This window comes from Rattus norvegicus, chromosome 19 (genome assembly GCF_021556685.1).
Source record: "Rattus norvegicus strain SHRSP/BbbUtx chromosome 19, alternate assembly SHRSP_T2T, whole genome shotgun sequence".
Lineage (NCBI taxonomy): Eukaryota > Metazoa > Chordata > Mammalia > Rodentia > Muridae > Rattus > Rattus norvegicus.
The window spans coordinates 70,476,435-70,487,500 of record NC_141552.1 but is presented as its reverse complement, the minus strand read 5'-3'; the positions used below and the strand labels follow the sequence as shown (position 1 = coordinate 70,487,500).

General features: G+C 45.7%; 1 protein-coding gene across 29 annotated transcripts in view; it reads right to left on the bottom strand.

The window, feature by feature from the left end:
- Pard3 (par-3 family cell polarity regulator) overlaps nt 1-11,066 on the bottom strand; it is a 549,750-nt gene that overhangs the window by 441,063 nt on the left and 97,621 nt on the right. For all 29 annotated transcript variants that reach the window (XM_087595246.1, XM_087595248.1, XM_087595247.1 and 26 more), the window contains exon 2: nt 7,167-7,268. In XM_087595246.1, the coding sequence (XP_087451372.1) occupies nt 7,167-7,268 (102 nt within the window). The remainder of the gene's footprint in view (nt 1-7,166; nt 7,269-11,066) is intronic.

Below are 11,066 nucleotides of genomic sequence, written 5' to 3'. Positions count from 1 at the left end.
CTGTATCTAGATATGCCTAAATGCTTTCTTCCGATTGGAATTAAGCAAAAGTAGAATTATCAAGGAAAAAAATATATTAAGGTTGGTAGTTCAAACACACCCCCCCCCAATCTATCTCAGAAATACGTCGTGCTAAACATTCTTTTTCCAGTTAACTATAATTATTTCTGTCAAAATTAAACCATACCGAGGCTAGAGAAGTGGCTCAGCAGGTAACAGCACTGGCTGCTCTCATAGAGGACCTGCATTTGGTTGCCAGCACCCACAGGGACGCATGGCCTTCTCTACGAGCTCCAGGACATCTGATGCTCTCCTCTGGCTTCTCCAGGCACCAGAAACACATGCGGCGAACACATGTTATGTGCAGGCAAAACACTCAAATGCATAAAATAAATTGAAATAAAATTCAAAATAAAATGTTAAGGCTTCAAAAAACTATTAAGCTATTGTCTTACAGTGATTTTAATGAGTTTGCCTCTGTGTTACAAATGGCCTATGCTTGGGTTCCCATTATCTAACACCCAGAGGGGAGGCTCCCCAAGTCAGCAGAGTTAATCTGTGTTACTTTCTGCCCCACACTGGCATCTGCTGCTTGGAGGAACTCCATTCTTGATGACAGCCCCACCCACCACCTTCGTTCTCCAACCTCTATCAGCCTCTTGCCTCCTGGGAAAACCTGCTGCCAACCAGTTCAGCTTTTCCACTCATTCTTGACACCCGCGGAAGGGTCTGTTTCTCAAGTGCAAACATGACCACCTCAAATCCCCTCCATTCTTAGTTGTAACTCGAAAGCCAACCAAATAAGGGCCGAGCTGGGGAGCACAGCTCATCAACCGGTTTCCAGACTTGTGCCAATTCACAGACCCAGAACCCCTTAAGGAAGGGCCTTGCTTACAATACCACAGAGTTTTGATGTCAACCTTCCGCCATTCCTTCTTTGGAGGGACATATGGTCTTTCATTAGGGTAACTACACCTTGTAGGAAAAGAAATAATCAGACTTCCTGGACCCATTGAACACTAGTTCGAAACCGGCACTGATTCTAGGAAACACCGAAAAGCAGAGGCTGGTGGAGATCAGGTGATCCATGGAGCTTTGACTGAGGTCTAGATCACAGTAGAGTCCAGAGGGTCCCAAACTCATCCTGCGGTTATTCCCCCCAAGTTCTCGTACAAAACAGGGATGGTTACACTTAGAAGCTGAAAGGATTCCCACACTGGTTGCCTGACCTGTGGAAAGGTCAAATGGAAACCACAGGAGTTGCCTCTACCAGAGAACATAGGGGGGCAAAACAATATCACAACCCTGGAGGAACTGACAAGGTTAATGACAGCATCAAGAACTTGAATGATATAGGGGTAGAGGACCCCGTCATGTCCCCCTTAAACTCCTCTAACTGGCCTGTGAAGAAGACAGATGGATATAGACAGAATATTGGGTGTATTGTAATGGATACATCACCTGTCCGTTAAAAAGCCTATGGCCTATAGCTTAGGCAGGAAATAGAGGTGGGGCATGGGGAGAGAGAAAGAATTCTGGTTGAGAGAAGGTGGGAGAGTCGCTAAAAAGATGTGAGGAGACTGAACACACGGTACAGGAGCACAGGTAACCTGCCACATGGCAGAATGCCGGCTAGAATAAACGGAATATTTTAGGTTATATCTCATCAGAGAAGAGCCTAGCCTTATTATTTGTAAATATATTTTGAGTCTGAGTCTTATTTCCGGGAGCATGGTGCTGGGAGCAAGAACTAGGGCTTGACGTCTACAGTTGGATCATAGGGAATGACAACCGACTGCTAAACATTTAACCAAGCAGTAACCCCAACTGTAGCAGCGAAGCCAGGTGTGGTGAACTTACCTGAGCAGATCTCCTGGAACACAGCTACTAATCTAGCAAATGCTTTTTTCTTGGTATCTGTCAACAGTAGCCACCAGAATCAATTTGCTTTGCCAGCGGTATACCTGTGACAATTTTCCCTCAAGGGTCTATTTACTCTCCCGCCCTATGTCTTAACTTAGATTGAAGGGCTTCTCATTGTTGTGGTTGAACTTTTCTTTTTGTTTTATGTATATGAGTGTTTTCCTAAATGTATGTGGGTGCACAAGGAGTCCAGAAGAGGGCACTGGATTCCCCCCAACCCCTGGAACTGGAGTTAAAAATGGTTGTGAGTTGCTATGTGGGTGCTGAGAATTGACTCTAGGTCCTCTAGAAGGGAAGCCAGTGCTCTTAACCACTGAGCCAGCTCCAGTCTGAAGGAATCTTCATCTTCTGTCTCTTCCACAAAGTATCATACTGGTCCACTCTATTAGTGACATTATGCTAAGAAGATCCAGTGAGGCAGAAGGCAGCAACCACGTTGGACTTGTTGGTAATGCAATTGTGTATCAGAGGAGGGGAAATACATCTAACCAAAACTCAAGGGCTTTCTACACCCTAGTAAAACTTCTAGGAGTCAGGCACATAGGGCGTGCAGATAGTCCTAATGTGAAGGATAAGTGCCTGGACCCTCCCACCACCAAGAAAGTAGAGCTAGTCCAGTGAGCTTGTTTGGATTCTGAAAATAGCAAATTCCTCATTGGGGAGTATTCCTCCTGCCCATGTACCAAGTGACTCAGAAACCTGCTGGCTTTGAGTGAGGCCCAGAGCACCAACAAGTCCAGGCTGCTGTACAGGCTGCTCCACCATTTAAGCCATGTGATCCAGTAGATCCAATGGTACTTGAGGTGACAGCAGCAGATAGGGGTGCTGTTTGAAATCTCTTGGCAAGACCCTCTGGATGAATCACAATAAAAACTCTTGGGATTTTATAACAAGGTTCTACCATGATCTGCGGTCAAGTGTTCTCCCTTTGAGAGACAACTCTTCACCTGCTATTGGTCCTCAGTGGGAAATGAATGCTTGACAATGAGCCACCAAGTTACTAAGCAACCCAGGTGAACTGCCACCGTGAGCTAGGTGTGATTTGATCCGTCAAGTCATGGAGATAAATCTACAAAGCAGCAATTCATGAAAATGAATTGGTATGTGGGCGTGACCATGCCCAAAACAGGTTCTGAGTGTACATACAAAGAAAGAAAAGTTGTCCATAGGCCTATGGTTCCTTCCTGCTAGAATGTTCCAAGCATGGACCTATACCCTCATGGAGAGTGGTGTGCACAATAATTGGTTGGCTAAAGAAGAGAAAAATAGGGTCTGGCTTACCCAACTGTTCTGAATACTACACAATGAAGATGAGGACAGCTGCAGAGAACTGCATAGCCCCTTTCTGGAACAACCCTGAAGGACTCTCGTGAAGAGAATCTTCACAGTGAGCAGAATGACAGGGAGTGGTTATGGTCACACATTTCGCAAGATACGTAATTACGATGCTGACTCGTGGGCTGTAGCCAATCGCCTAGCAGACGGTCAGTGACATGGGGAGGGAAAAAAAAAAAAAACCTGGCTGGTGAGGACCTTTGAGGAAGAGAATATGGACAGAAGTGTCCAAATAGACTAACAGTGTAAAGATACGTCTCCCATGTGAACGAGTGTCCCATGAGAATGAATGAATATTCGTCAAAAGGTGACTCCAGTAGGGAAGGAGTTCAATAACAGATAGGATCAACTATTCTGTAGGCATTCGGCCTATTTCCACAGTCATTCCTGCTATTGGCCAATGGAACCAAGAACAAAGCAGCCACAATGGCAGAGATAGCAATGATACATGAGTTCAAGAGCATGGACTCCCACTCGCCAAGGCTGGCCTGGCTAGAACTCCTGCTGAGTGCCAGATCTGCCAGCAGCAGAGACCAAAAGTGAGCTCCCAGTACAGCACCCAGTACAAGGGTGATCACCTAGCAACTTGGTGTTAGGTGGACGGCACTGAGACCACTTCCATCACTAAAGAGACAGCACTTTGTCCTTACTGGAATAGATGCATGTCCTGGTTATGCATTGGCCTTTCCAACACACAGTGATTCTCCCAAGACTACCATGTGTGCCCTTAGGAAATGAATCGTCTACTGTCATGGTATTCTATACAGCATTCCTTCTGGCCAAGAAACTCACGTCATAGCCAAAGAGTGTGGCAGTGTCCCATGGTAATGAAATTCATTGGTCTCGCTATGATCTTCACTATCCTGAAGCAGATGACTTGACGGAAAGTGGAATGGTTGTTTAAAGTCACAGTTATAACACCAATTAGATGTCAACAGCCTGGAGGGCTGGGACAGGGTGTTCCAAAAGATACTACATGCTTTGAGACAGTGGTCAATATATGGCACTGTTTCTCTTACAGCTGGGGACTCACTAGACCAGGAAGCAGAAATAGGAATGGTCCGCTTGCTATCACCCATACTGGTCCGCTTGCTATCACCCATACTGGCCCACTTTAAAAACAGCTTCCTCTGCCTGTGACTTTTTATGCTCTGATGGTCTAAAACTTTTGTTTTTAGTGTGTGTGTGTGTGTGTGTGTGTGTGTGTGTGTGTGTGTGTGTGTGTAGGGTGTGTGTCAGGTGGGGGGGGGGTCTTTCTTCCAGGAGACACAGTAAACATTCCATTGAACTGGAAGCTCAGACTTCCTCCTTGCCACTTTGGGCTTCTGATAACCCTTAAACCAGTAAGTTAAGAAAGAAAGTAGAGTGGTTAGTCCACACTCCTAGTAGGAAACTGGATTGTTTCTCTACAATGGAGATAAACAGGACTCCGAGATCCTTTAGGGCATCAAGTGCTGTTATCACATCCCGTGATTAAAGTCAATAGGAAACTACAACAGTCTAATTTAGGCAGGTTGACAAAGGACACAGACCACTCAGGAATGAAAGTATGAGTCAACTTCCCAAGAAAAGAACCAAGGCCAGCTGAGGTGCGGGCCGAGAGAGGAGGAAAGACAAGATGGGCAGTAGAGGAAAGAAGTCATAAATGCCAGCTAAGTCTGCAGGGCCAGTGGTAGAAATGAGGAACATAACCCACGTGTTTCTCGCCTATGCATTCTGTTTAAAAATTTAAAGTGTGAGTGCATATATATATATATACACGTAAACCGAGCAGATTTTTGTGCTTTTTGTCCCCTTGTTTCTTTACTGTGCAATGTAACATCAATGGAAAGAATATCAGTGGTTACGTGTTGTGAATCTGCATTACCATATTTAAGTCATAAGACACTAAAAACTCAGCACTCCTCGGGGGCTTTGCCAACTACTTAAAATATACAGTGTGTTTTAAGTATGGCTGCCTGCATCAATCAAACAAGGAGCAGACTTTTGATGGCTCGTCTAGATTTCCAACCTGACCGGATCAACTAAAATGAAAGCCACCGGACACCTGCCTACTTGAAACAGGAAGACTCAAGTCTAAACGTGGGCAGCACCTTCTAGTGACAGTGTACATGAAAACACACGGTAGAAGGAAGCTCTGCTCCAGGTGTCCTCACCTCACTCTCGCCAGCAGGTTCACCTGTCCTTTTGCTACAGCACTAAGGCCAACCACCTCAGGTTCCCAATGCAGACTTGAGACAGGCGACTCTCTAGGTATCCTCCAGACCTTCAGTGACAAACCGGAAGTGCTGAGACGTCTCACACCGTGGACTGAGCAACTACTGGCTCCTCAGCCTCTCCGGGGTCAGAAAGACACTGTTGGGCTACCTGAACTGTATGTATTGTGTAAGGCATGCTAATAAATTCCCCACACACACACACACACACACAGGAGTGCTCACTCTAATATGCGCATGCTCATTTAGAGAACCCTGACAAGTACAGATGTTTGTACCAGAAGCGGTTCTAGAGAAACAGAACTGTGAGGTTGAATTTCTCTAGCAGCCTTGGTGGTTATCTGAAGCTGGCTCTCCAACTCTACAAAACCCACAAATGGACCACAACTTCACTGCTCTCAGGGAATCACTTGAGAGTGACCACTGCTACATGAGAACCCCAAAAGGAGAGAAATGTCCCCCAGGGAAACCATCATCAAGTCACCAACAGGCTTGAAAGGTTTGCAACTTTTGTCACAGTATGTTCCTGTCTCGTGGGAGCTACAAAAGACAAACCCCATAGTGACAGGTGCTGGCTCAAGTCAGTCCCCTTGAATTCCTCAACATTTGTACCTGAGATTCTCGCTTTTCTTTAGATCGCAAGAAAAGATGCACGGTTTCTGTCCAATTCAGAGCAGGCATGATGTCGACTATCTCAAGCACGGGTTTGAGCAAGAGTTAGCAGCTGCGCTCAGCAACTCAGCCCGGCAACAGCATGGAGAACAAGGCAGAGCACCATTCATGGTGAGTGTCCTAACAACCTTGTTGTCCTCTAGCCTCCAAGAGTGGCCCGGCTGGTTTAATGCCCTGTGTGAACCCCAGAGTGTGACGAGGACATCGGGCTATCTTCCGCTGCCCCCGCACAGCTGTGGCAATACAACTGAGTCTGCGGCTACAAGCCCTTGTGCAATTCCAGTTCAAGCCATTCACGGCGTGAGGTGTGGGCACGAAGCTCTTTACGCCCAGCCCCTCTCGTTGCCTCACCGCAATAAACAATCTGCTGGCGTCTATATGCAGGGCCGAACACCCAGCCACAGGTCTTTATCATGCTAGGAGACACTCTCCTCCCATTCCTTCCAAGCTGGCAGGGGAACAGGCATAAACTGGCTTGGGCTGCTATGATTGTGACATGAATGTACCAGGCTGCCTTTAAGGTGGTAGTGAGGGGGCAGCTTCGAGAGAAGAACACACATACATGGCGAACAGAAGTGCCTGGAGCGTGCACACTCATTTTGGAGCGAGTCAGTGGTTCAGCACAGCCCAGTCATCACACTGGACCATCTCTGAGCCAGCCCTGGGACCGTAAGTAACCAAAGGATCCCTACGTATCCAACAAGATCAGAATCGAGAACCTCATAATGGCGGACTTGTGCTGTCGAGGAAAAGGCGTGTTTGACAAAAACAAAGAGGACACGGCAAATACTTGGTGGTGTTTACATTGCGAATGTTTCCATTTAAAGATTCTGAAGCTGAGGTATGAAACCCCAGCATCAGGAAAAGCATCACAGCCCGGTCTCAGGACAGTGAGGAGAGAGTGGTGGCCCGGGTGAGTTTTCATCTATGTTTCCAGCACGAAAGGGAAGGGTGCCCTGCCACTCTCCCCTCATTCTGGAAAACTTGCATTGGAGAGGACTGCCCCAGCCATGAACTCACTCTGTCTTTGTCATCGGCAACGTCACAGAGGATGTCATCCAGGTCTAGAATCCCACCGTCCCCATGCTCCAAGCGATGTACCTGTATCCAGTAGTTTGGATCCTGAGGAAAAGAACACAAATGTCAGATACAGCCATGTCACTGAAAGGGAACACAACTACTTAAACTCAATAGCTTCCTGACCATTAAAGGGAACGTCAGTAATTATGACAGCCAATTAAAACTCCAGACAGGGCTCAGCTCATGGTAGAGTCAGTCTTCCCCTTCCTCTATGAATAGTTCACTCATATACACTCCCCCCTTGGCTCCACATTATCCATTATTGTGACAGGAAAACTCCTGGCCTCAGACACACTGATTTCTCCCAAGCAGATCAGACTTTTCATTGTCTGATATACAAACTACTCAGGAACCCCCGGCAGAGCAATCTACAGAAACGCTTTATTAATCAGCACACATTGTGCATCTGAAATCTCGTGTTTGCTAATCTGCAGATAGCATGCTGCACACCCTGGAGAGTTAGGTGCTCCTCTCACACAGGCCTGGACAGACGGGGCTGTTGACAAGTTGGCACATGAACCAAGAAAGCTATGGTGTGAGCCTTTGTTTAAAAAGGTCAAACCCAGCCCACACGCATATGTGTGTAATACACTATTTAAAGCACTCCGTCAAAATGTGTGGTGCAGGGCCTTTTGCTCCAGAGTGGAATTGGGGGAGAAAAGAGAAAAAGGATAGCATTTAAAACTTTTAAATATTCCTGTTTTCAAGTAATTTGAGAAGGGCACAGTTGCCCTTGAACTTAATAAAACTCAGATCCATATGCTGACATGGAAATACAGAAAAATGGTACCCATATGAACTGATTTCCCAAAATACAGAATTGCTACCCAAAAGTTGTTAATGCTCTGTTCTTTCCTAAGAAGGGATGTCTGATACAACCTTTTCTGGAAGACAAAGGATGAGTATGTTAACAAAAGCAGATTCCACTGGCTCTATGTGCCAAGATGTTGCAAGGTAGTGGCTGTTAGCACTCCTTCCGGGTTCCACCTCACAGTTACCTGGCAAAGGCCTAAATCAGTATAAAAGGGGCTGTTTGACCCCTCCTCACTCACTTGCTCTCTTACCCTCTTATCCTCTTCTCTGTCCCTTCTCTTCACATACCCCTCCCCCCATCTCTCTCTCCACATGTTCATGGCTGGTCTCTACTCCTCTACTCCTCCCCACCCCTGCTTGTCTCTGTCTCTACCCCCTCAACTCCCCTCTCCATGCCCTAAATAAACTCTATTTCATACTATATCCATCCCGTGGCTGGTACCTCACGGGGATAGGTATGTCTCGGTCTGGGTCTGCAGAGGCATCCCCTCCCCCACACCATACCGCACCTCTACCAAGCATATTCCTGGTTCTCTCTTTCCTTTTATAAAATGCAGCAGTGGCAGAGATCGGCATTCTCTGGATGCTGCCCAAACTCATCTCTAACACAGCCATGCCTCGGATGCACTAACGCATGGCATGTGTTACAGAAATGGAGAATCACTACCCTTGGTACTGGTTAGCCAGAGGGACAAGCAGCTCAGACCTTACTGGTCAATATAAGCAGGGGCACCATGGAAATCATCTCAGCTACTGAGACTTCTGTAAAAGGAACCATTCCTCTAGAATGCAAACACATGTATCACACACAGAGATATAAACTACACATACACACAAACGCAGACACACCACATATACCAGATACATACAAGCATGTACACAGACATATACACACAGAGCACATACACAAACACAACATACACACACATGTAAACACACATAAAATACACACACACACACACACACACACACACACACACATCATATGCTTGGAGAGAAAGGGTTTATTTCATTTATGTGTTCTGGGGCACAGTCCACTGGGGAAAGCCAAAACAGAACCTAGAGGCTGGGACTAAATAGAAAGACATGGAGGAGGGTGCTTGCTGTTCAGCCTGCTTTCTTTTACCATTTAGGACCAGTCCAGAGATGGGCTGCTCCCTGTGGGCTAGGCCTACCCATATTACTCACTAGTCAAGAAAATGCTTTACAGACTTGCCTACAGGCAAATCACATGAAGGTATTTTCTCAACTGAGAATCCCTCTTCCCAAATTACTACAGCTTCTGTCAAACTGACATAAAACTAACCAACACGTATACTAAATACACATACACAATAGCATATATACATACATACAACAGACAGACATATAGACATAGAACACACACACTACACTACATATACATACACACATACATACTTATACAGACAGACACATATACAATAGCATACATACATATAGACATATAACACACACTACATATACATACATACATACACATATACATACTTACACACAGACAGACACATACACAAACAGATACATAGAGATTCAAACAAACACATATCTACAAGTACACTCTTCCACTATGTGGCTTAACCGATCCACACAGTCCCCAAGGTTCATTCAATGCCACCCTCATGGTACTTTTAAGACTACCACTTTGAGTGTTTCAGAATTTGTTGTTTCTACTTTTGTTTGGCAGCCAAAGTCCTGAAACAAACCACCTTCCTAGATCCTTGTCTTTAAATCAAATGGTGTATTAACTGTGTTGAGGACATTTAGTATCCAATGTCCTGTGGCGAATAAGGAAAACCCTCAGCCATCACCTCCCGGCCAGTTAGGACAAGTACACTCTGTCCTCCACCACTCCCCCACACCCTGCAAGCGCTAGCATGAACAAACCAGCTAAAGTGGCAACTTCCACTTTTATATCATTTCTGCACAGGCAAGCAGACGGTCCTCCAAAACAGCTTACTGAACTTGTTTTTCATACACCTATCTCCTCCTGGATCAGCACCAAAATCATCCATCCAAAATTTAAGAGCTTCTATAAAATACCTTTAGGAAATCTTATAGTTGTCAAAATGGTGTACATAGGGGTGAACGCGACAGTGCAGTAAGTACACATAGAATGTGTTTAAAAAGCCAAACAAGAACAAATGACAGCATGACACACCACGTATGGTGGTGCAGGCTTACAATCCCACCACTGACAACAAGGAGACCAAAGGATCCCCGGGGTTTGCAAAGGCTGCCAGCTGGTCTACCCTAGATAATGAACTATAAGCCAATGAAAGACCCAACCTCAAATCATCTGGATAGCATCCCGAAGGATAACTTCTGGGGTTGTCCTCCAGCCTCCAAAAACATGCATGGTTCATGCACAGGCACGGGAACACGCACACACCTACGTGTGCACACATTAACATTTTATTTTTAATTCATCAACATGCTTGTTGCCTCCGGCTCATCTCCTGCAGTCCCGCTGCAGTCAGGTTTCCTCCCAAAACTGCTCCTCAGTCACCAGCAGCTTCCGCATCACTACATGCAATAGGTCCTTCTTCAATCCTTCTTGGTCTGCCAGCAAAATCTCACACTGCCAATCACTGTCTCTGAAATCTCCCATAATTTTTTTTCCGACCTTCTCACGAGCTGACCAAGGCTTTCTGAACATGAGACTTGTTGACTCCACATCAGGAGAGGTCCTGATTCAACAGTCAGATACTTATTATATGTATCAGACTTTTATATGCTCAATGAAGGGACTTTCAGGGGAGAGGGAATGAGCACATGAATGATTCTCTCCTTGTTAAAAAAAAAAAACCAGAGGTGAGAAGGGCATCTGGAATGACCTCCCTACCCAGCATTAAGACCAGGAAGGGTGCTGGTGATGGTTTGGGTTTTTTGGGTTTTTTGGTTTTGGTTTTGGTTTTTTCAATTAGGATACCACTCTACATATCCCTGGCTTGCGTAGAACTAACTAAGTAGACAAGGCTGGATTTGAACTATGTAGACAAGGCTAGA